Source organism: Alosa pseudoharengus, unplaced genomic scaffold, assembly GCF_046254945.1.
Source record: "Alosa pseudoharengus isolate Yale_2024_CS ecotype anadromous, Long Island Sound unplaced genomic scaffold, YU_APseudo_1.1 YU_APseudo_1.1_scf_5, whole genome shotgun sequence".
Classification (NCBI taxonomy): domain Eukaryota; kingdom Metazoa; phylum Chordata; class Actinopteri; order Clupeiformes; family Clupeidae; genus Alosa; species Alosa pseudoharengus.
Genome location: NW_027468837.1, coordinates 35963748 through 35990013, shown reverse-complemented (window position 1 = coordinate 35990013; position 26266 = coordinate 35963748). Strand labels below are relative to the sequence as shown.

General features: G+C 43.1%; 4 protein-coding genes across 4 annotated transcripts; 3 read left to right on the top strand and 1 right to left on the bottom strand.

Annotated features, from left to right (window-relative positions):
- The first annotated feature begins 594 nt into the window (after positions 1-594).
- On the top strand, positions 595-9401 carry LOC143104944 (deoxyribonuclease-1-like). Its single transcript, XM_076269282.1, has 10 exons — positions 595-787; positions 2529-2664; positions 2782-2870; positions 5055-5141; positions 5339-5451; positions 5894-6006; positions 7795-7952; positions 8172-8268; positions 8659-8725; positions 8963-9401. The coding sequence occupies exons 2-10, from the start codon at positions 2584-2586 to the stop codon at positions 9136-9138; spliced, it is 981 nt and encodes a 326-aa protein (XP_076125397.1). The 5' UTR covers positions 595-787; positions 2529-2583; the 3' UTR covers positions 9139-9401.
- tma7 (translation machinery associated 7 homolog) lies at positions 9253-11486 on the bottom strand. Its single transcript, XM_076269283.1, has 4 exons — positions 11381-11486; positions 10617-10672; positions 10143-10230; positions 9253-9454 (listed from the first exon to the last, which is right to left on the bottom strand). The coding sequence occupies exons 1-4, from the start codon at positions 11394-11396 to the stop codon at positions 9420-9422; spliced, it is 195 nt and encodes a 64-aa protein (XP_076125398.1). The 5' UTR covers positions 11397-11486; the 3' UTR covers positions 9253-9419.
- A 45-nt stretch (positions 11487-11531) lies between these two features.
- Positions 11532-14252, top strand: ccdc51 (coiled-coil domain containing 51). Its single transcript, XM_076269281.1, has 4 exons — positions 11532-11640; positions 12252-12615; positions 12761-12925; positions 13236-14252. Exons 2-4 carry the CDS (start codon positions 12298-12300, stop codon positions 14064-14066), a joined length of 1314 nt encoding a protein of 437 aa, XP_076125396.1. The 5' UTR covers positions 11532-11640; positions 12252-12297; the 3' UTR covers positions 14067-14252.
- Positions 14253-15327: 1075 nt separating this feature from the next.
- Positions 15328-25412, top strand: mcm2 (minichromosome maintenance complex component 2). Its single transcript, XM_076268203.1, has 16 exons — positions 15328-15427; positions 16028-16197; positions 16497-16666; positions 17008-17274; positions 17999-18218; positions 18668-18875; positions 19164-19298; positions 19713-19904; positions 20528-20621; positions 21113-21363; positions 21701-21827; positions 22216-22328; positions 22581-22823; positions 23211-23393; positions 24250-24405; positions 25053-25412. The coding sequence occupies exons 1-16, from the start codon at positions 15422-15424 to the stop codon at positions 25161-25163; spliced, it is 2646 nt and encodes an 881-aa protein (XP_076124318.1). The 5' UTR covers positions 15328-15421; the 3' UTR covers positions 25164-25412.
- Positions 25413-26266: the final 854 nt, after the last annotated feature.

Genomic DNA, 26266 nt, shown 5'->3' with positions numbered 1-26266 from the left:
TTTTTTGTATGTTTAGCTTGGCCCTGGGAGGGTTTGGCTTTTCCAAGGAATGGGCCATACGCCTCCACCCTCTACATGACTGTGGTTGGGGTGTCTGAACATGCAAATGGGCAAAGCCACTCAAATGAGACATTTGGTGCCACAGCATCTGGGGCATACTTTAAGGGAGGAGGGGCCCTCATGTTTTCATCTGTTCTTGAGAATGTTTATGAATGAAGCTAAAAAGCCCCCACGTGAGGTGACGCTGCTAGAGATGTTGCGCCATGTCACTGTTGCTCAAGAGCAAATCAGCCAACTCCCACATACACAGGTGATCAGGGATGTAGTGGAGGCTAAACACAAGTAAACGCAGTTAACCGACCTCTGAAATTTCAGAAATAGAGTTTACCCTGCTTGGTGGTGGGTGTGTGTGTGTGTGGGGGGGGGGGACGCAATGCTGCTTGGGTCATATGGTCACATGGCTCAAGGCAGCCAGTGCAGGGTGTTATCTGAGGCCTTTAAGCAACTCTTAATGAGGACCATATACTCTCCCTTTCCTGTTTCTCCTGTTATTTTCCCTGGTGGGGCTCAACCGAGACCACGCTGAGGTCCTTTTGAAGAGTGGAGCCATGCTGGGTCTGCGCCAAGACCAGACAGGGCTGGACAGAAGATCAGGCAACAGCCAATCAGATCACAGATGCTGTAACCTCAACAAATAAAGTTCCACAGCAAGAGTGCCATTGTAGTTTGTTCCCTGAGAGACCAAGCTGGTTTCCTTATCTGCTGTCCATCATTTCCTCATCTTAAGGTGAGTGAAGCCTCAGATACAGAAACTTGTTTCTTTAACTCATTCATTTGATGCATGTTTATTGTGTTTATGTTTCCATCAAATGTTCTATCATTTTAGACCAGTGTGTTATTTAGTCTGTGCAGTGGTAACTCAGGTAGTTTTTGGATGTAATTGTGAAAAGCAAAACCCAGAACAGGAGAGTGCATACAAGCATGCGTTCAGTCATGGCATTGTTTTAGAAATGGTCACTTTTGCCCGCCTGAAAGCAGTTTAAAGTCAAGCAGTTGAAGTCCATGATGCTGGGACACCTACTTGGAAAATTCCAAGGCCTCTTACCTGCTTCCACTCTTTTGAATGCTTTGAGAGAAGGGAGAGTGGTCCCCAAACGTGTCGTGTCTGAACTGGAGTAGGGACGACAGCATAGTATTATTATGGAATCTGATCTTTTACAAGCTTTTCTTTTTGCTTCTGTTTGAGTTTTAGCTGATTTCAACCAAACCTGACTAGTACAGACTAGTAAAGGTAGGATTTTGGTAGCCCATACACTGTACACACAAATTATTACAATAATGACTTTAAGCTAACATATTGCTTTTGCTTTTCTTTATTCTAAGAAAATGTCTGTATCAGCTATATGTCATTATGCTTTACAATATGTCATTATGCAAACAAACACGGTATTGAGTACATGACATTTTCAATAAGCTTTCCAACACTCTAGGATGTATCACTTTCACCCTTGAAATTTTAATTATAAAAATGTTAAAAGATTTCGTCAATCAGATTTTCAATCAGAAAGTGAAGTAGTGGCTAAGTGATGCGAATAGTGTTGCACAATGCTAGAAAGGTATCAATAAAGAATGAAGAAAGGTATCAATACCCATGAAATGTTGATACTTGACCAATTACAATTGGTGTTTTAATCAGGTTTAAAAAATGGATTTGTTATCAGGTTAAAAAAGATTCAAATGTTCCACATTCTCTCCTGTAGGCCAGTACTATCAAATCTATTACTGATGTTTAAGGTTTTTGCCGTTGTCATTTCAGATACTTAAGCATGGTATTGTACCAAAGGTACAAAGTTTGGTATTGGACAAGTTGGACAACACTAGATGTGAATGTCCTATCATTAAGAATGACATGTGAACAATCTTTGTATATTTTCTTTGGATGCTCTGAAAATGAGAACCAAAATGATTTTTTAGACTTCTAAGGTCTGCTGTTCAGACCCTGAAGGAATTTATTTTCTGTTCATTGTTTTTTGTGAGAGTGTTTCTACTTATCTCAGTAAGGAAAATAAATCAAGAGCCTATGTTGAGTAAAAATATGTCTTCTGAAGGCTTAAACAGAGCCCAGCCAAAAACTGACAAAAAGAGCCCGAACAAAATCGACACCCCCTCCCCCGTAAAACTGTCTGTATCTTGGAAAGTATTGATCTTACATAAGAGTAATTTTACAGTGTGTCTCCTGGGTAACATAGGTACACCTGGTAATTTTTTCGGAATTTTTTGAGACCTAAGTGCGTGGACCCTGGTTGAATTGACGTGGAATGACCATGATGTGTGTTAGGTGGGCCTCGCCTGTCATATCATAATGAGCAGGATCAAGTCCACACAAGATCTGGGTCAGGGTCTTACACTGGGGGGTTTTGCCTGTTAAACATGCTTGGGACATGTTAAGAAACAATGGGGTGGGTGGGGGACAAGATATTTGAATTTTAAGATAAATATGTGCTTGCCATCTCACCTGTCACCACCAGAGGGCAAGCAGTTATCAGCGAGCATCCAGCAACAGCTTTTGACCACGCAGACATCATGAAGGTGGCATCATTCAACGTTCAAAAATTTGGGAGAACCAAGCTCTCTAATCCAGACGTACTCAGCATTCTTGTTAAGGTGAAGAGAATAATCATGAATTATGAATGAAATAATCATACATTTTTCTTCAGTTTAGTGAACAAATTTGGATCTCCCAATAATCACCATATACCCTTTTGTTGAAAAAAAATCCAGATTGTTTCACGTTACGATGTCGTTCTGATTTTGGAGGTGGTTGATGCATCTGGAGATTCAGTGGGCACCTTCATGGAGGCGCTTAACAAGTAAATATCCATCAGCAGTCTTCATTGAATCACTACTTTTCACAGAGAGACTAGGAATAAGTAGACATTTTTTCATAACCAAACAAAAGCATTTTGAGAGTCAAAATGGGAAAGCACTGCAGAGTAGATTTTGAGGATTAACATACCTTTGCCTTTGAAGTTCACTTGTAGAGTGATAGAATGCAGGACAGCAAGGGTTCCTGACACATTCCTGATGGGATGGGATCCTGACAAATTCTGGGAGCAGATGGAGGAAAGGGGCCACGCCCCGTCAGACAGGCAGTATAGAGATCTATGAGCTGTAGCCTAGATGAAAGAGGTTCAGATGTCTCAGGGAGGTCATTGCCCTGAAAGAACAGGGATTTTATGCATTATGCCTGCAAACAGCATTAGACTTTTAAAGGTTTAACATATATGCTTTTGTAATGTTATACTGACTGTTCCTGAAAATGGAAGGTAATTCACAGAATTTAGCCATCTGTCTGGATGCCAGGATATTCACAATTCAATGTTTTGAGTTTGTGTTTTGGCCTGCTGCGCCACCCTCGGCCAATTTACCAATCAGGATTGACAGATTAGCCCACTTAATGCTCTCAAATGTTTTGATGTTGGACTGTAATGCCCGTTTTAAACACTAGTCATCGTTCTTACATTATACACCTTTAAGTCATTCAATGTTGCTTATGTGTGACTTTCATTTGCAGAGGCGATTCTAGAGTCTGTGGGGGCCCCAAGCAAAAATTCCAAGGGGGCCCTACCGACAAGTGTTATCACCATTATGTTATATCACCATTAGGTTATTATGTTAAATAATAAAAATACAAAAAGCGTATTATAAAAATTCTTATATTTTGTGTATGTATCTCTAAAATATTTTTGGTGTATGCACTCATAATGATTCTCTACAACATATTTTTACTGCATTGCCATGAACAAAGTAGAGGCAAAAAAGGGGTTTCTTTGTTGAACAAATTGGGATGCAATGTGAGCCTTGAATTGGATGCCATGCAGGAATTTGCTAGGATCTCAAAACCGGATTATGAACATGCTTTGCCATAGAGAAACACACGAAAGCGTTGGATTATAAACATGCTTTGCCACAAAAACAGACAAAAAATCGTAAACGTGGGGTAAGTCCAGCTATATGAAGTTATTATTTTGCTGTAACTTCGTCTGTTTTATAACCCAGAAGGATGTAAGCCTACTTGATATCAAATGATAGCTCTGTGTCTCCTCTTTCATCTGACGTGCGTGGCATATCTATCCGATCACGGGTCCGCGAGTAATTCAAACGAGAGTAGCCTAATGGGTGTGCAGCGTTGGTTTGTGTACATGACGTTATTATTTTGCAGTCACTTCGTCTGTTTTTATAAGCCAAAAGGATCGATACCAAGGATCGAGGATGGTACCAATGGATAGCCCTGTGTCTCCTCTTTCATCTGATATGCTTGCCATATCTATGCGATCACGGGTTTGCGAGTAATTCAAACGAGAGTAGGGTGTGCAGGTGAACGTAGAAGAGAAGTATAGACTGTAAATATGATGCTATTTGATTTAATTTCATGATTTTCTTTTCATACTTGGTCGTACAGACAAGTGCGTAGTCTTGTTGGAAAGCCCCACTTCTGCTCTGTCACGCAATGCACATTTATCTCGCTGCAATGAACAGTTCCGGAGCAATGTAACAAAGAAGAAAGGGTGTGTGTTTTTGACGCACTTTGTCAATCGGCTCCTTGCTTGACTAGTTGTAACTGCCGCTAGCTAGCTGAAGTTTAGGCCTACTGTCGTATAGATTTAGCAAACCATGTTCAATCTTTCTGCCAATTAACATTAGCCTACTATAACTTCATTGAGTAGGCTAAATGCCAAAATCCGATGATCCGTCATCACTGCACCCTCGATTGACGTTTACCACAGTTGCCTAAATATGTGCGGATTCTTTGAACTTTTTTGAACACAGATCCGCTGTTCATAAGGCCATAGCATAGGGCCTACATATGCACGTACTGTTTGTACAATAGGGTAGGAGCACGCAAAATCCATCATTCAATCACTATGGACGAAATTCTCGCTTGACCCACCGGCAAACGCACTGAGACCAGGTCGGGGGCCCCCTAGCGGCTCGGGGCTCCAAGCAGTTGCTTGGTTTGCCTATTGACAAGCTGCGCCTCTGTTCATTTGTAGGGCGAATAAGAAACATCATTACACCTTAAAAATCAGCAGTCGCCTGGGAAGAAGCCGCTATAAGGAGCAGTTTATGTTTTTATACAGGTGAGAACTGAATATGATCTCTTACTCTTACAAACCTTGCATCATTTTATGAAAACAAAAATGATATGTTAGGCTTAATTATATTAGATATAATATAATACCTTTAGATTTAATGTTAGGCCTAATTATGATCCCTACTTTGAGCCAGGTGTGGCCGTTTGTAGTATTTGGTGTGTTAATTTGAATGTCATGTTTAGGGACGATCTGGTGGATTTAGTGAAATCATACCAGTATGCAGACAAGCAGCCTGGAGATGAGGACGCGTTTGAGCGGGAACCCTACATTCTACGCTTCCGCTGCCTCAATACTGGTAGGAGATTCACTCAACAATCCCACCCCCGCACACACCACACACACACACACACACTCAAACACACGCTTCCAAAAGCACCAAACCAAGATGTAAAGTCTTTGGAAAGAATCAGTGATGTGGTGACAGATTTGCATGGATCACATATTTCTATAGCCAACAAGCGGAAACATGAAACTAATACTTCAAGATAAACAAAACATTGTTATCTATCTCCATATACTCACTATAATGTCTTAAATGGAGGAAAACAACGTATTAGTCTCTGCCTCTTCTCCCATTGGTGCACACACACCTATCACATCTACACTCCTCTGGTTACATTTTTGTGAACTTGTGCACACACAGACACACACAATGTAGATACACACATACACACACACAAATGTAGACATACACACACATACTTAATCTGTTTCATTATTTATGTTGTTTTCTGTAGTGCTTAAAGACCTAGTTATGATCCCTGTACACACCAAGCCAGAAGATTCAGAGAAGGAGTTGGATGAGATCTATGATGTTTTTCTGGATATTAAGAAGAAATGGAGCACAGATGTAAGTGTTTTCGTTGTATTTTTGCTGTTATGGATCACCTTTGCTATGCACACATTGGCCTACATGTGGTCATTATTATGACCGCCGCGCAGCGAAGCGGCGGTCATATAGGTTTAGTCAGATTTTTTTTTTTTTTTTTTTTCGCATGCCCAAATTTCCGTCAATGAGTCCCGGGACACTGAAAGACCGGGGTACACGAAACTTGGTGGGCATGTAACCCCACATGGATAGCATGGAACCATCGTTTTTCGTTTTGATCTGTAGCCCCCCCCCCGCTGGACTGGACCCCCCGAAAGGAGGGTAGGGCAGACACAGTTTTCTGTGAATATCTCGAGAACCGTAGGGTTTAGGAGGACCATTTTTTTTTTGTATGTTGATCTCAAGGGGCCATGTCAACCCATTCCATAACCACTCATTTCATGTATAGCGCCACCTAGTTAAACACAAAAAAGTAAAAATGAGGTGTTGTAATTGAAGGTATCTGTGACCTAACATAGTCAAAACTGCACGAAATTGGAAGTGTATGATCATTATGACACCCTCTGTATGCACGCCAAATTTTGTGGAATTCCGTTCATGGGGGGCCACACAATAAATTAATTTATGTTACTATACACCAACTGGCCTGTAGGTGGCCGGAGACAGTTTTCTGTGAATATCTCGAGAACCGTAGGGCCTAGGAGGTCCACCTTTTTTATGTATGTTGGTCTTAACGGGGTATGTCAACCCATCCCATTACCACTTATTTCATGTATAGCGCCACCTAGTTAAAAAATAAAAAGCAAAATATTAGGTGTTTTCATCACAATATCTCTGGCTGACAAGGTCAAAACTGCACGAAATTAAAAGTGTAGGATCATTATGACACCCTCCGAATGCATGCCAAGTTTTGTGTACTTTCGTTCATGGGGGGCCTTACAATAAAATAATTTATGTGTACATTTAGTGACGTACACCAACAATGATTCCCAGGACACTGAAAGACCGGGGTACACAAAACTTGGTGGGCATGTAACCCCACATGGATAGCATGGAACCGTCGTTTTTCGTTTTGATCTGTAGCCCCCCCGCTGGACTGGACCCCCGAAAGGAGGGTAGGGCAGACACAGTTCTCTGTGAATATTTTGAGAACTGTAGGGACTAGGATGACCATTTTTTTCCGTATGTTTGCCTCCAGGGGTCATGTTAACCCATTTCATGTACACACATGTGCACAAACAGATACACACACACACACATACATTCACAGTAATCATACGTATGACACATACTCACACAGTAGACATATGTACGCTTGCACAGGCACATACGCAGGCACACACACGCACGCACGCACACGCACGCACGCACACGCACACACACACACACACACACACACAACATAAACATGAACATGCACACATGCACACAATTCAAGAATTTCTCAGAATTATGAACAGGCAAGATGGAGGTGGGGTTGTATAAAATGAATTTTACATGTGAAATCTATGAACTAATCATGTTTTGGTACTTGTTGTCTAGCAGATATCAGTGAGAATTGAGTACGTGTGGATAATGCAATTTAGTGAGACAGTTAGAATCATATAGGCCGTTCAGCGTGATTTATTTTTGTGGAAAAAATGTGCTGGACTGGGCGGCGGTCATATTTTGTACCGCTCTGCGGTACATCTAGTTGTTTCAGTGCACTATTTGTAAAAAAAAACAATTGTGATGTATTAGTGAGAAAAACATGATTAAGATTTAGTAAAATGTTATATATGTGCAAGTGACTCGTTCTCTTGATATCAGAATGTCATGATATTAGGTGACTTCAATGCAGATGGATCTTATGTATCCAAAAAAGACATGAAGCAAATCCGCATTCGCAGTGATAAGAACTTTCACTGGCTCATAAGCGATGATGTGGACACTACAGTAAACAATGGCAATGATAACACCTATGACAGGTGAGTCACACATAATCACTTATGGAGATTATGATTTTTGTATAAAATCTCTCTGTCTCACAATCTCTTCTCCCCTATGTTTCCTAACCTTGACACAGATCATACTTTTTCTCATCAATGTGTTTCTTACTTGTCTAATGAAGTTTGTATGTATTTAACTAAAATAACATTTATTTATGTGTAATTGACAAGAAAAATTAGATCATTTATAATTGATAGGATTGTGGTGTATGGAAATGACATGCTGGAAGCTGTGGTCCCAAACTCTGCCAAACCATTCAATTTCCAAGCAGCTTATGGACTTTCGACTGAGCAGGTGATTTTTGATAATATTTCTCATTGAAATGCAACATTCGTTATTACCTATTGGGTCTGGACAGAAAGGTGTAGAATTGAACTTTCAAACATGAACTGACCTTTTCATATGCACAATGTCTGCAGTAGAAGATGTTTTGTCAAATCTACCACAAGATGTTTTGGCTGTAAAATGCTGATGGTGTATAGGTTTTAACCAGGATATCTTATATTGAATAATTATCCCTTTTATTGCTTCTGCCTTGTTTTTTTACATATTCATTGCAACACTTTTCTCTTTTAACAATCTAATTGACCCATAGGTAAACATTACCTGAAAGCCTTAACTCTTGTTATTTCAGACATAACCATTGAAGGGTTAAGTTAACTGTATAAGCAATGTCTACTACAGGCCCTGAAAGTGAGTGACCACTACCCAGTGGAAGTGGAGCTGAAAAGGAGCACAACCACACGCCAGAGTAAGCAGCATGACTGTAGTTTATTCTCAGACATTCCCCTTCACCCAGTCCATTCTACTTCCATACCCTCGACATTCAACAAAAAAAAACACATAAGCAACAAAATGCACATCTATACAATGAATTTCAGTACACAGGCATCAAGATTAAGTAATAATATATGAGTAAATTCTTTTTGAGATTTGGGCATTTGGATAAAACAAAAATGAAGTGTCATTCTTGTTTTTTTCCCCCCAGGTACCGGGGAACAGAAAGCTGTTGACGAGACCCAACTGTTGGACTTTGCAGGGTGTAGAGACGACCTACAGGACATAAAGAAGGGGAACCATCTGCTTGAGCGCGAGAAGCTGAACTTGGAGATAGACACGCTGAGGCTTAAAATGGCCAAGCTGGGGCACCAGGACGCCCATTAGACACAGAGCGCTCTGTGGTCCACTGCGGTTACATCATGTAGTGCAAGTACAGTGCTAGACCCATGCTATTAATAGACAACATTTTGTACAATCAGTCACACTACTTTACAAATGTGAAGTTTTACTAGATGCCAAGACATTTATTTTTAATTTTCTCTCTTCACAAGAGACATGAAGTCATCCTGTTATGTGTATTAAAAATATTCCAAATCTGGACCCAAATAAAAAGGGGGACATTTCTGAGGTATTCCCCAGGTTTGTAACGAGGTCTTTACAGTGCTTCATTTCTTCCCAGACTTTTTGATTCCTCCACCAGCTGTTGATAACAATAGCAGAAATAAATTTATGTTAGTATTTCAATGACCTGGGAAAATATACATTTCACACACAATTTAAAGCGTAACTCTCGCCAAAATGCAACCTAGGGTCTTTTTGTGAATATACCCGAGCCAAACTTTCGTTTAAAAGCATAATTAGGACAGAAGTGCCACTTTTAAGATTGACTGCATTGCCGTTTTTGGGTTAAATGGCCTTTTGAATGGGAGTGCTATAGGGCACTACTATGATCGCATCAAAATCGCTATTTTTAAAACACCAAGAAGGCTCGACACAACATGAAACTTTGCACAAAGTATCACCAGGGTCTCTACACATGAACTTGAGCATTGAGAACATTGTTTGTGTACACAGAATTTACTAAAAAGAACAACTCACTTAAGCAGTTAAATTTTGGCGAGAGTTATGCTTTAATGATACTCCATGTTACCAAACTCCTCTCTACATGACACAACTAGTCTAAAGCTGCCATCTAGTGGCACCATTGAGAAGTGCAAGCAGCAGCTCTAGGGTAGCACTGCACAGGGTAAGTTAAATTCATCACTAAGAGGCTTACACCGCTCATAAATTATAATGTCCTCCTTGAGACAGATAAAGACGTGACCACAATCCATTGCCAACACGCACCTGCCACAGATATTTACAGACACAATAATTCTTGAACTCACTTAAAGGTCCTTTTCCTGAAGCCTTGGCCTTCAAGGCCTCCATAGCCTTCTGTTCATCCTTCTGTTTCTGCTTGAAGGCCATGTCATCCTGCAAATGATGTGCAAAGTTGGCACCAATGCTACATACATTTCAAAACTTCTTAGGGTTTGTTAGGGTGTTCACAGGCTTAGATGAATAAAGCATATTATGCTATTTCCAATTGTATTGTTGTCATTAGGAACTAACAACTCGTTTAGAGGCAACATGGAACAGCAGTGAAACTACAGTGCGCTGAAACAGAGGACCGTTTATACTAACACCACAGGAAGGACAAAAAGAAGGGAAAAGTAGAAGGCAACGTTCATTTCGGTTTACTCACTGCAATTCAATTAAAGCCTTTAACACCATCAAGGGACCTTCTTCATTTTTAATAACTGCTAAAATGTCACACTTTCATTTAGACATTCATAACTTGGAATACTGCAGCGACTTACATCATCCATCTCTTTCGCATTTTTCTTGGGTGCCTTCAGAGGCTTCTTTTTTCCTCCTGTAAGTGAGGTAACGTTTTGTCATTCACCACTTTAAGACAAAAGTGCATTAATAGTATCATATAATATTGAACAGTATGACGTTATTTTCTTCAATTTGCCAACTTCAGACTCTAAACGTGACAAGTTGAATTCACAAACAAGCTTAACGTTATCCTGGCTAGCAGCTAGCTAAAATGCGTCACGTTAACGTAACGACAGGCGAGACCAGAGATAAGTTAAAGCAAAGATTGTTAAGGTGGAGCCTTAACAATCTTTGGTTAAAGTGTTCCAGTTACTGTTCATCTGAGGAAATAGAACATTGCCTCATTTGTTTTAAATGTAGACTTAACGTTACTGGTCCAGACTTAGCCAGTTATTGTTAACATTAAACCTACAATTGAGATTGGCTTGGTAACTTAACGTTGATTTGGCTGTCTGGGCTCTTTGACTCTTTGATAATCTGATAAATAACGTTACATGATTCAGAGTATTGTTTAATGTTATAGTAATATGTAGTAAAGCTTCAGCGAGCCAAAAACCCAGCCATGTGTTTTATCTTAAAATGCTGCAGACAGCAGAAGCTAATGTTATCCAAGCTAGGCTAGTAGCAGTGTGAGTTAGCCTGCGCCTCCTTTAGAAAAAACAACGGTTAAATTATTAATGATTCCTGCTATACATGCAGATACAATGTTATTGTAAGTCGTAACATTAATTAGATATCTCACCTTCTCTTCCAGACATGTTGAAAATATTAGATTTTTCACCAGCTAACTCGGCGTCTCAACTTAACCGCGACTTCTTTTACTGTCTGTGCACACACCGCGCTATGAGGACCCCAGCCCTTAACCGGATGTAGGTATCCCGTCAAAATCCCTGAATAATTTTTTGTAGGTTAGTCTTTACCGGGTTTATTCTGTAACCTTGTCAATGCTGTTAATTAAGTAATTTTTAATGAATTGTATAACGGGACGTGTGTAGGTAATTGGTATGTATACTTTGCTTTGTTATCAATGGAAAATTATAAGTTTACAGCCCATAAATATCTGACTTTTAACAACAGCCTTTAGGTAACAGTAAGCTAGTGTGCTCGCTAGCAAAGACGATAGTGAAAGTATGCCGGGCAAGTGTCAACCAGTGTTCAGTTGTAGTCTGTCACATTTTAATCGAAGACTAAACACCTGTGTTTATGCGTATTGTTCTGATGGGCGGACAAAAAATAAAATAAACGATCACCTGTCATTGTGTAATGTCCTAACAAACGCAACAGCAATTCTCGAGTCACAGGACCTTCATTGTTTTCTGGTTTTGGTGGTAAATGGACACAAATAGGTGTACAACTTAATCATCATAGATAGACCATTTGGGTTTCCACTTGACAGCAATCTCTTTGTTGTAACAGTGTTGTAGGGGTCAAGTAGGACATGGAATAACTGAAAACAGGAGTATTACCTATCTTTTGCTGTCTATGAGTATTCCTTAGGGTTAACGTTATCCATGTGACACCACCAGAGGTCATACTTAAAGATTGAATTGTCACTTTGGCAGCATCATACTGTTCAGTTCATCCTTTTCTAAGTCAACTGTTATCTGATGCAGGCTGGTGGATGTGCCCATGTGCCTTGGCTGTTAGCTAAACTGCTCAATGAGGTACAGGCTGAGCGGCATTCCACGGACCTTTGGCACGTATGTTAGTCTGCACAATGGCAGCAGCCGCCTCAGGCAAGAGGTGTTCATCAGCAGGGCATACTGTTTGCATCAGAAACCACAAGATGGCCCATCCAAGATGGAGTCTGTTGGACAGCGCACACTTGCCACCTTGAAGAGCCTGACAGAACTCGGGATGCAATGGGGCCAAAATTCAAAGCAAACTGCGACAGCTACTGTAAACTACTGGTGGGAGAGATATGAAGAATTTGTCGGCCTAAACGAGGTCCGAGATGCACAGTTAAAGGTCACAGAGGTAAGTTCTTAGAAAGACTTTGCACACAAATTGTAGACACTACCTATAACACTGGAAGACACTGTCTTGTTTATTGATATTGCACTGAGGTCTGTTGATCTGTATAAATTGTCACCTTCTAATCTTAATTCCTTGTCTCATTTAGGCAGAGCAGGCCTTTATGGTGGCCAGAGGCATGGTGCGCGAGGCTCATATAAGCTTGGAGGCTAATCAGGTACGACTAAAAGAGGTCAGAGACCGGCTGGACCGCGTGTCTCGAGAGGAAGTTCACTATCTGGAACTGGCAACCCTGGAACACAAGCTACTGCAGGTAGAACCACTCTGACTACAGTGTAGTGATAGTGACATGGTCACCATTTTCTGATTAGTAAGATAAAATGACTGAATAAATGTCATGTATTCGTGTAGATCAAAGTGTTACATACATCATTTGAAACATATTTCTTTGCCTTGTATCCTGCAGCATATTCTCAGGTCTATGTATTTCTCATGTTTAAGTCATACAACCCTACACGCAGACATTGGCATTTTATGTTCTTGCATATAGGCTTGCTAATAATAACCTCAGCTTGAGGATTGAAGTTGTCATTTTAGTCACTCTCTTCTCTTATCATGTACAGGAGGAGCGACGTTTACGGACAACTTATGAGAATGCAGAGGGATCGGAGCGAGAGAAATTTGCCCTATTTTCAGCCGGTGTGCGTGCGAGTCATGAGAAAGAGCGTGCCCGGGCTGAACGCACTAAGAACTGGTCCGTCATTGGCTCGATCCTGGGCGCGGTGATCGGCGTTATGGGGTCCACCTACATCAACAGGGTACGCCTGCAGGAGCTAAAGAGCCTGCTGGAGGAGGCTCAAAAGGGTCCAGCCAGTTTACAAGAGGTCATCAAGGACCAGGCCAGCATGCACAAGTCCTTAGAGGATGAGCTGCAGAGTCTTATAGGCAGTCTTAAGACCATGCTGACCGATCTGTCAGAGAAGGCCAGTGCACCCCAGCCTACTCCAGTGCGAGCACCAGCTCTACCTCCACCTCAGCCCAAGCCCCAGCCCCAGCCCCTGCCGCTGGCTCCTCGTGCTGAACCCAGTGCCTCAGAGGCTGCTCTCAAAGAGCTCCTGTTCTGCTCCCAGAACAGCCAGGTCCTACTGGAGGGCGTCAAGGCCCAGCTGGAGCAGATGAGCCAGAGTGTGGGGAGCGTAGCCGCGGAGCTGAAGGAGGTGCGGAAGACTGTGGAAATGCCGCCTCCGCCGCCCGTGGTGGTGGAGAGGCCAGTGATACAGACGCAGGAGCAGATGCTGGTGTGCGACACGGAGATCGTCATGCAAGGCCTGGACCAGGCCCAGAGGAGGCTGGAGATCCAGATCAACCGGGCAACGCTTTACAATACCGTGTTGACTTACACCGCATTTGCACTGACTGTTCCTGCTCTGTACTTTATCTTCAGAAGCACTTAATTGTTCATTTGAGGGGCCATATATGTGAACATAATCAAGAATGGTAAACACTGATAGTTCAGTAGTTAAAATTGTGTTTAACTTTACTTATGATCAGGGAATCATGCACTGCTAAAGTGTTGTAACGAGAGATATGAAAATGTCAACCTAATAAATTGACATCAATATTTGTGTCATTTGAAATTTGCCAGTTTTATTTTATTTTAAAGTAGAGATACACATGGTTAAATGTTACTCCAGTAAAAGTAGAAGTCCTCCTTTTACATTTCCACTTGAGTGAAAGTACAAAAGTACTTGCCTTCAAATGTACTTAAGTATGGACAGTAAAAGTCCTGAAATCTATTATGACTAATACAGTTGCATTTACTATTGTTGAAATGATTCGGCACAGACATAGGCATTCATTGAGCCTTTCTCCTTAATTCAAGGACAAAATCAACTAAGAATTGTTTTATGTAGAACTAAAAACAAACTAATTTTATATCTTATCTGAGATACTTCAAAGTAAACACTTTTTGCTTTGTTGAATGCTTATACACTTTCGGACCAAATCAAGACGTTCCCTTTTGTGTTTGATAGTGTCTGATAGTGTCTATCATTGTATCTATCATTGTCTATCACTGTCTATCATCATTTGTTCGATGGTGTCATAAGGCTAGTTATGGTAACATCAATATTGTGAAAAGGGGTCAACAAAGATACAGTAAATAGGCAACACTATTAGCCTAGCTCGCTTCATAGAAAATGTAAGTACACATATATTTGGATAGTATTTTTCCAAAAGGAACTTCAGCTGTCACAAAGTGTAGTGGAGTAAAAAGTAATATATTTGGCCTAGAAATGTACTGGAGTAAAAGTAAAGTACAGATACATGAAAAAATGACTTGAGTAAATGTACTCAAATGATGTCCGCCACTGATTACTTGTATGACACACAATCAACAAATCCTGTAGACTTTAGCCTACTACTCCAACCATCAAGTTATGGATGGACCCTACTTTGATGATCGACAAGGTGTCAAACACATGGACTAAACATTATCTGGGTAAATTTACATGATATAACATGACACATAAAACATATTTTTAACAAGTGAAGGACGAGTTTGTGAAAAGAGTGAAAGTCATGTCAATGTTTTTAAAAGGAAGAACGTATTGTGTTTTCACTGTAGGCGGTTGGGAAGGATTAGGTCCAACCCCCCTGGATTAATGCACCAATCACTTTTGGAGAGAACGGCTTTCTCATTACATATTCATGATATTTCGCGCGCTTTGGTGTCACGTGGAAAATTCGCGCGAAAAGTTAGTCCATGCAGTAGAAAGTCATCGGAACAGCAGTGCAGACGACTAGAAGAATGGCGGTACGTATTTACCTAATATAATGTGATATAGACTTGTAAACATACAGCTACTATTTGGATGTATACTTAAATGACATTCAGTAATAGCTCTTGACCTGTTTCTTGCAAAATGACCAACAATATCGGTCCTTTTTTATTGAATGGTCATAGCTACGGTTAAAGCGTGCAGATGATGACTGTTCTGTACGTTAATTGTATGCTATAGCTGCTACATATGTATGGAGTTCTTGTCAGTGTAGCTCCAATGGCGTTTACTAAAATAATCGATGCAATGTTGTATATTGATGACTTTTGTTAATAATCTTAAATGATTTGGCTAACAATGGTCAGTATGTTTTCTTTGTTTGGCTAAGTTGGTTAGCAAACCTATTTGGCTAACCTGCTTTGTTAACATGAGGTTCGTTAGCAGGCAGAGTAACGTCACTTGATCAGATTTAAGGGTCAGGTTAAGATTTTTTATCGACATAAAGTCGAAATGCATCAACTTAATAATAGACATTTCAGCGCATGGTGGACACAACATTGACTGACATTTGATGAATGTAACACAATTGCTTGACGCCATCTCACTGCCGTTCAATTTTGTCGTTCTGCGGCCAGGATTCATCAGAGTCGTACCACATGGCCACCAGCCCCAGCCGCGGGCTCACGTCCAGCCCAGGCAGGGACCTGCCACCGTTTGAGGACGAGTCGGAGGGGATCCTGGGCGAGACTCTGCCCAACGAGGAGGAAGGCGATGGGGAGGAGCTGATCGGTGACGGGATGGAACGGTAAGTTACGCTGTGATGTCTGACTGCATTTTTTGATTTTTTTAAAGAAACTTCGCTGTTTAACTTGTATGAAGTTAGAACAGGTTGGATTGTAGTCATCTTTGGTCATCATTTTTTACAGTCTTTGAGCTATGTTGCAGTGTCCACATAATATATATGGAACTGTGTACACTAGCTTGCAGTTGGTTATGGCATTGAATGTACACTGTGGTTCCTCAGTAATGTTTGTTTATGGTACAGATTCAGACTCCTATCGTTTAGTGGGGTACACTGCTGAGTCACTGTTTTTTCCTCTGCAGGGACTACCGTGTAATCCCGGAGCTGGACCGGTACGAAGCCGAGGGGCTGGATGAGGACGAGGACCTGTCAGAGCTGTCCCCTGGGGCCCGTGCCGCAGCCGAGGAGGAGATGAGGCGCAGGGACCGGGAGCAGGGCATCAGTGGCCGCATGAGGAGGGGCCTGCTCTACGGTAAGATGGGTCTATCTGAAGGGCCCCTGGGCCAGCTATACAGTACCACAACACAGTCTTGAGTAGTGTGTATGTAATCAAGTCTAGAAAGCTGACGCTGTGTATCACTGCAATTTGATGCAATATGTAAAAATGTGAGATTTTCAATGTGTAAATTGTGTGTAGAATTTGGAGATAATCTTGTAAATGTCTTGAAATATGAGTATATTAGGCACCCTTTTATAATATGTACTTCTCCCCTCTGGCATGTGTATATACCTTTGAGTTATGCACTAAACAAAGCATGTGAATTGTGGTGCTGTTGCATAGTCACTGAACATGGTCCTCGTATGTCCCCACAGACAGCGAAGATGAAGATGAGGAGCGGCCAGCGAGGAAGAGGCGTCTGGCGGAGCGGGCTGCAGAGGGCGCTGGGGATGGCGAGGACGAGGAGATGATCGAGAGCATCGAGAACCTGGAGGACATGAAGGGCCACACCGTGCGCGAGTGGGTTTCCATGGCAGCGCCACGCTTGGAGATCTACCACCGCTTCAAGAACTTCCTGCGCACACACGTAGACGAGCACGGACACAACGTGTTCAAGGAGAGGATCAGCGACATGTGCAAAGGTACAGTTCTCTCAGTAGCCTGTGTAGAAACCGGCTTGGCCCCACGGAACACTTCCTGCTCTGGCTACAGTGTTCGCAGTCTATTTTTCTTTTATGACTTTTAAAAAGATGTAGTTTATGATTCTAATCCAATACACTTGTCAAATGTATCCAGTGTGTAAAAACAAAAACCTTGAGGTTTGGGACACAGTCTTGACAGTCTAAATTAGAAAGGTGAGTGATCTCCCATTCCAGACCATTAAACACAAAAGGAAATCCTTGAACTCTGGGAAGACTGAGAATGGGACCTGAGTCATTTGTTCGGAAGTCAGCAAAGCTTATTAGATTTCCGGCGATTTTTCACATAGATCTGTTTCTATGTTTTTACCGAGTACTGTCTGTACGAAAAAACCCTGAAAACAATCGGTTCTACCTAGCTGGAGTTGCTGCAGCCAACAGCTAGAGCTTCCAGGCAGCTACAGTGCTACAATGTGGGAGCATGTTCATCAGCCCCTATGTTCATGCCCCCAGAGTGCGGCACTGTAGCTGCCTGGCTGCTATGGTCACAATGGTGCGTGTCCTATTACTTGAATCTGTGGGTAGAGGACCTGGAAAAGTTACTGAATTTGATGTTGAAGAAAGAGTGGGAAGCCAGCAATTGTTAGACATGTTAGAAAGACATGTTAGAAAGAGAGATGTTTTTTGTGTAATGAGTCCTCGCTGATTAATTTCTAAACCGTTGCAGAGAACAAGGAGAGTTTGCTGGTGAGCTACGAGGACTTGGCGTCCAGAGAGCACGTGTTGGCCTACTTCCTGCCCGAGGCGCCGACGGAGATGCTGAAGATCTTCGACGAGGCGGCCAAGGAGGTGGTGCTGGCCATGTACCCCAAGTACGAGCGCATCGCCCACGAGATCCACGTGCGCATCGGCAACCTGCCCCTGGTGGAGGAACTCCGCTCCCTCAGGTATCTACACAGCCCAGTGACCATCCTTGCTCTAATGCACTGCCATAGGAATGGCCCTTTTTTGTACACTGTGTTCCTATGGAGCTTGTCCAGTAGGGGGCGACGTTAATCACATTTGTGTCTGAATGCTCATTATTTGGCACTTCCCACTGTCTTTGTGCCATGGGCTGCTAGAGTGCCTCTTGCTGCAGAACTCGTCATGTGAGGTGTGAAATTGAGAGCACTTAGGCCCAGTCCTCCTGTCTTTTTGTACTCGACTTAATGTAGCCCAACGTGCATCATGCTTTGCAGTGTCATGTTTAAGACCCATGGTAATAATAAAGGTTTACATATACCTGGGAATGCCGTACACGCTTAAATGGACACATTCAGAGTGACCTCAACTGAACTGCCCGCTCATATCTCAACACATTCCCTCCGTCTTCCTCCTCTTCCTCCTCCCTGCGTAGGCAGCTGCACCTGAACCAGCTGATCCGCACCAGCGGCGTGGTGACCAGCTGCACCGGGGTGCTGCCCCAGCTGGGCATGGTCAAGTACAACTGTAACAAGTGTAACTTCATCCTCGGGCCCTTCTTCCAGTCCCAGAACCAGGAGGTCAAGCCGGGCTCCTGCCCAGAGTGTCAGTCCCTGGGGCCCTTCGAGATCAACATGGAGCAGGTCAGTTTTGGGATAAATAATTAAATAATAAAATGTATATATGTTTGTCTGTCTGTCTTACACAATGCATGTCATCTGTTCCCGGTCAGTATTAGTGTAATTTGGTGAATGGAAGCTAATGTAGAATGTATGAGTATATACAAAAGAACATGCTACAGTATCATTCTCAGTTTGTATTTTCAGTATTTAGGATAACTCATGGATGAGTCTCCAGCCCTTCATCGACTGAGGGGATGACTGGTTCTTAGATGCTAACTGTGTGTTTGTGTGTGTGTGTGTGTTCTATAGACAGTGTATCAGAACTACCAGCGCATCACCATCCAGGAGAGTCCAGGGAAGGTGGCCGCTGGTCGTCTGCCCCGTTCCAAAGATGCCATCCTCCTGGCTGACCTGGTGGACACCTGCAAGCCTGGAGACGAGATCGTAAGTAACCTAAACTAATCATAAGTCACCTTCACAGTCCCACACACAGAGCATATACATATACATATATCATTTTGTCATGATGCAGGTACTGAACGAAAATACTTAGCCTGTACTCTGAGCAGCTTTGAGATACTGTAAAAAGGATTAGCCAGATAAATGCTTGAAAATTGAGAAGTTACAGAGATGTCATAGAGAAGAGGTTTCTTTTTGTTCTGCATGGTATTTGCGGATCAAATACTGACCTTCACTCTGAGATAAATGGTCTGTACTTAAAACAGTAGATCAGTTGAAGCTTTGGCAGTCGTTTATTCATTTATTTTTGGACTTGCTCCTCAACCGTTCTGTGTGCGCACAGCCTTTGTGGAGGTTTGTTGGGCTCAAGGTGCCTTTCTGTGTCTCGTCTCGTCCCAGGAGCTGACAGGAATCTACCACAACAACTATGACGGCTCCTTGAACATGGCAAACGGCTTCCCCGTGTTCGCAACGGTCATCATGGCCAATCATATCGCCTGCAAGGACGCGCGGGTGGCCGTGGCCGAGCTCACGGACGAGGACGTCAAGGCCATCGTGGCTCTGTCCAAGGACGAACGCATCGGAGAGAGGGTGAGGATGCATACAAATACACACGGCAGATAATAGACAAAAGTCCTTTCTGTTCTAACGAAATGGAAGTCCACCAGCATTCTCAAAGGGAGATTAAAGGGGAACTTGGCAACTATTTCAACGTAATAAACCCGTTTAGAAATCATTCGGATGGTTAAATGACCTGTTCCGGTGAAAATGGTGACTTTCCCCGCTGTGCCTAGCGTCCCCAGGCGACATCTTGCAACATTGAGACTTACCGTCCTGGAAAGAGAAGTGAGAAACAAGAAACTCGTTTTAAATCGTGTTTCTTACCTTGTAACATCCACATAACACAGGAATGTGTTGATTTTGCAATGGCCATCAAACAGGGAGAACAAATAAGGGCATCAATCATTTTCTGATGGGTCATCGCACAATATGGCGTTTTGGGCCACACACACACTAGTCTGGCAGGATGTCACTGTCTATTATTAAGACTGTGAGCCTTGACCACTCTTAAAGCACAGTGCTGGGGAGACTTGTTGGTGGTAGACGAAGGCATGAAAACTCAACAGCTTGGATTAGGACTGTTGCAAAGTGTTTTAAAATGCAGTAAAATGCATTGTACTGCCCCAACTCATTGTGTTTTTCCTCTCCTCTAGATCTTTGCCAGCATCGGCCCCTCTATCTATGGGCACGAGGACATAAAGAGAGGTCTCGCTCTGGCTCTGTTTGGGGGAGAGCCAAAGAATCCAGGTGGGCATATTTAAAACACTGCTGCCTCTTTCTCTCTGTTTCTCTCTCTTTCTCTCTCTTTCTCTCTTTCTTTCCTTCTCTCCCTCTCTTTCTGTCTCCCTCTCTTCTGTGCTTTCGGAGAGGCTGCCTCTTTGTTCCCACCAAGACGGGTGGGGGGGGGGGGTGTTAGTTAATAATAGACTGGCTTTGCCTTCTGGGGACTGCCTAAGAAGCTGAAGGGCTGTGTGTGTGTGTGTCAGGGAAGGCATGCTGCCTTGCACAATTGCATTAGTTCTATTTTGTGCTGCATGATTTTCAGGAAGCTTGTATATCTGGGACGAAATGTCCTTACAGGACAAATCTTAGCATTTGTTTTGGAGGGGACCTGGGTATGACCTGGCCATGATTCTCCGGATCATTCTCAGAACTCTCCACCTACAAAGGGTCATTCTGACCTCTAACCTTGGTGCTACGTTCCTTGTGTGTGTGTGTGTGTGTATGTGCCCCCACAGGTGGCAAGCACAAGGTGCGTGGCGACATCAACATCCTGCTGTGTGGAGACCCCGGCACTGCCAAGTCCCAGTTCCTCAAGTACGTGGAGAAGGTGGCCAGCCGAGCGGTCTTCACCACCGGCCAGGGTGCCTCCGCTGTGGGTTTGACTGCCTACGTCCAGCGCCACCCGGTCACCCGCGAGTGGACCCTGGAGGCTGGAGCTCTGGTGCTGGCTGACCGAGGAGTGTGCCTGATCGACGAGTTTGACAAGGTGAGACGGAGACAGCTCAGCACAGCATTGGTCAGCACAGATGTTGACAAAGTAGAATAGTGACGCGGCCATTAACTGGGTGAAATGACCACACAGGTTCACAGGGTGGACAAGTACTATTTACTGGTGAAATAGTCTGGCACAGCACAAGTGCAAGTGTATGTAAAACTCACAATCGTACATTCATGAGCAATGCAACGTGTGTGTGTATATATAGCATGCATTAAAAATTTACCTGAGTTCAAGCTGTGTTAAATATAGCTGTACCAGAATCTAAGGTAGTCTGTCAAGTTGATTTCCAGGCTATAAATACACGTGAATCTCTCTGTGTGTGTAGATGAATGATCAAGACAGGACCAGTATCCATGAGGCCATGGAGCAGCAGAGTATCTCCATCTCCAAGGCTGGCATCGTCACATCTCTGCAGGCTCGCTGCACAGTCATTGCTGCTTCCAACCCCATTGGTTAGTCTCAGTCCACTACTACATGTGCCTACGTACACATGATCACTCACAGAACCACGTTCTGCCTTGTGAGCTTGGTCCTTAGCGCACACCAACCCTTTGAAATTGAATTCAGCCCAGTGATGAATTGGGCAGCTTCTGCTCCTGTTGGTTGCATCTTGTTTGCTTGGATTTCAAATCTCTCCGAATGTCATTTCAGGGGTTTTTCAGTTAGTCTTGTGCTAATACCTCTTTGTGTAGGTTTTTGAACATTCTAAGTTCCGCAACAATTGAAGGTTCTAAAATTCTATGTTGAATTCAATGAACCCAAATATTCTTTAGAACGTTCATTTCCCAACATTCCTTTATTCATGCTTCTGATCACTTCTTTCCCCTCCTTCCTCTGCAGGTGGGCGGTATGACCCGTCTCTGACCTTCTCGGAGAATGTGGACCTGACTGAGCCCATCATCTCCCGTTTTGACATCCTGTGTGTCGTTAGGGACTCGGTGGATCCAGTTCAGGTGAGACAGTCAAGCCAAAATGTAATTAAATTATCAGACAGTGGACCCAGACCTGTTTATCCCCCCCAAAGATAGGTACCCCTAATCATTCCACAGGAAATAGGCTGTATCCCTATTTGTAAAGGACTGTGGAAAGTCCTTAGTTAAAGTCCCTCTGCAGTATTACTGGAAGACCACCACTAGTGTCGTATGGCTGAGTCCTCATCCGGTTCTCTGATCCTGGGCCCCATATTTCCACTCTTTCTCCCTCAGGATGAGATGTTGGCACGTTTTGTGGTGGGATCTCACATCAAGCACCACCCCAGCAACAAGGAGGGCGGTGTGGCAGGTCTGGAGGAGATTGTGCTGCCCAACACGTCCGACGTGCCCCCCATCCCCCAGGAGCTGCTCCGCAAGTACCTCATCTACGCCAAGGAGCGCATCCACCCCAAACTCAACCAGATGGACCAGGACAAGGTGGCCCGCATCTACAGTGACCTCCGCAGAGAGTCCATGGTATGGAGCCTCTGCCTTACTAAATGTTTCTTTTTGTTGATTGATGGTAAACATGACCCACCCCACCCCCTACCATCATAATATCAATAGCAATTTTTACCATGGCATTCCTGGCGATAATAAAGTGTTGGCAGTGTGAAGTCTATTCCAAAGCTAAACGCTTCCCTAAAATAAATATTCCTGTTCATCTTTGTGATGGAGTACTGGTTAAATATTCACGCTGACTGCCATATCAGTAAACCTTCCTCTTTGGAATGGAGGCCAAGCTGCAGGGTTGGGGACCTGTAGACCTGGGTGCGAGGGCAGGGGGTTGACCGATTTCAGTCTCTCTTGTTTTGTTTGAACACGATGCGCTCGTCTCACTCTTCCTCCCCCTGTGTCCCTCAGGCCACCGGCAGCATCCCCATCACGGTGCGTCACATCGAGTCGATGATCCGCATGGCGGAGGCCCACGCGCGCATGCACCTGCGCGACTACGTGCTGGAGGACGACGTGAACATGGCCATCCGCGTCATGCTGGAGAGCTTCATCGACACGCAGAAGTTCAGCATCATGAGGAGCATGAGGAAGGTGAGCTGCTCAGACAAGCCCTCTGCTAAGTAAGGGATAATGGACGACACGGTGGTCTGTTCACAGAAGTTAATGCACGGTCGAGGTTGTAAAACGGCCCCAACGCGAAGCGGAGTAAGAATCTCGTAAGTGCATTAACTTCTGTGAACAGACCACCGTGGAGTCCATTATCCCGCTTATTCCACTGTTGCCACTTGTGTTCATTTCCTGTTACAATTTAAACGTTTTAATCGCTAAAACTTGTCTTGTTTGTAGAACTACTTTCTTCCAACACATATCAACTAATTTCTCAACTTGCAGGACAAACTGCTGTTACTAGTTCTAAATGGATGGTTGCTACGGCCAAAGGCCATTTGTTGGTTCTATCTCTCCCGGTGTCAAGCGGGCGTATCCCAAGATTCTGATGAACTTTAGCTTTGAAACATCGCTATTTTACTTAGCCTGCTGTCCGTTTGGATTTTACAGCTCGGATGCAACGTGACTGTTCATTTAAACTTCAACGAGTTGGGCGAATTAATATACAAGTGTGATACGGCCAAAAAAATGGATCTACTTCATAGGTGTGCAGATAACATATGGTTAATGGTCGTTCTAAATTACGTAGGACAAAAGGGAAATTCAACCAAGCAGTGGAATAATCTAGAACTAACTATCCAACTGTGCGACTACCACTGGCATATATCAGTGTGCAGTTTTAAGGGCCATGGACAATCCAGTGTCTTAGTGTCGCAGTGTTTAATAAGTTACTGATTTCATATCACCATAGTTTCGTGTCCATGCTTGTAGTAGGACAGATGATGGTCTGAATGACACTACATTGTATTGAGCATCTCTCGTGTCTCTGCTCCTTTGACAGACATTTGCGCGCTACCTGGCCTTCAAGCGGGACAACAACGAGCTGCTGCTCTTCATCCTCAAGCAGCTGGTGGCTGAGCAGGTGGCCTATCAGCGGAACCGCTACGGAGCCCAGCAGGACACCATCGAGATCCCAGAGAAGGACCTGGTCGACAAGGTGCGCCTAAAGCATGGCACAGACATGCCCCATTCGCTTGTTGCCTCAAAAGCTGAGAAGTTAGGCTTTATTGCGGGACCTCTCAAATTTGATTAACATTCCATGGCGGCTCATCACTACATCACTGCTAGTCTCTTCTTGTCTGAATGTAGCTTAACACCCCACAACAGACTTGCTTAAATGGCCGTTCAAAAGTGCTGGTTATTAAAGGTGCTCTAAGCGATTCCACACGTTTTTTAGGCTAAAAGATTTTATGTCTCTTACTGCAATCATCACCTAACCAACCGCTAGCTGTCTGTGTCCTGAATACACTGTAAAAAAACGCGATCTCTGTGGCCCAGACTCTAGCAAATCACAGATCAGATGCGTGTTTAGGAGAGTTTTAATTGCACGGGAGCAGCACTGGAGGGTGGGGGAGGAAGTAGCGAGCTAGCTCTCTGTTTTGTTTGAAAGTCAACAGAAGTGATGTTACCCAGCATCGGTTAGAGCACCTTTAAGGCATTCCCACTCACATTGACTGATTGCTGTTTCCATTGGTTAATTAGTGTCTGGTCATCTGAGGCTAGGGCTTAAGCTTTGACTGTTCTGTGTTTTGGTGATTATTATGATGATGATTGATCTTTTTTTTTTGGTCTGACACGATTTAGGCGAGACAGATAAACATCCACAACATGTCTGCCTTCTACGACAGTGAGCACTTCAGAAGCAACAAGTTCTCCCACGACACCAAGAAGAAGCTGATTGTTCAGCAGTTCTAAATGGCCATCTCTGGGGAATTCAAGGATGTGTATATTGTGTATAATGCCACCTGCTGGCGTGAGAACACTCAAGCTCTGATATGGACAGAAATGCCTCTTGAAGAAAGGCAAAGTTCTCACATGCCCAAAATGATCATCATGACTATGGAGAGGAGAAAAAAAATGTTTTGAAGCCTTATGTAGTTTTTTTATGCAACTGTTGTGTTCATGAATTAATGTTAAATAAATAAATAAAAAAGCATAAAAATATATGCAGAATGTAGATCTGTTGCTTAAATTACAGACTACTTTTATATTTATCTTTATAGAATATTATTTATAGAATAATAAAATTGCTCCAAGCAGGCCATTTACCAGTATTACTTAAGAGCTGTGTATGGCAAAATATGTCTCTAAAAGTATGTGTGGCACATTGTCTTTTGTAATGTAGTGATGTAGCAGGAGGACCTTAGTAAACTTTGTATGTTTTAGAGTGGCTCTCCCCTAGAGCCTGTATTTGACCCTTGGGTGGGAGGGTGGATTTCTCCTTTGTTTAAGGCTGAAGTGAGGTCCCAAAACATTATTTCATTAGTCATTGGCAGGATTAATTTGGCATTGTTATCAGATCTAATAAGCTTACCGGTAAATTCCCTGCAAATAACTAATTAGATGATATAATGGCATGTGACTGCGGTCAAGAAGAGAAGACCTTTAATTTGACCACGATTGGTTAGCTATATCCATAACTACACAGTTGCTTATTGAGAAGCCATTACAATAATTTGAGCCTTGCAAAATGTTTATGAATGTAATACATTTTTAATATTGTTCTTTGGTCTTTCGGTTCGCCTCTGCGACTCAGGCATACGTGATATTCCTCTGTCGCACAGCACTCACACGGACTGTAGTTAGGACCCTGAATCGTTTTCTGCTGCGTTGCAGTGTGCAGTCTGCCTGCAGACACTGCGCAAGGATTGAAGTGTACTCCAGACCTACGCTGTCAAATCCTTGGCGCTTTAGAGTAGCCTAGCCTTCTACTTAATTAAGGGACACTGATGACGGGGTGTTTTCTTCCCCTTTTACCCAATTCCTTATAATCTCAAAATCGCACATATTTAGATTTT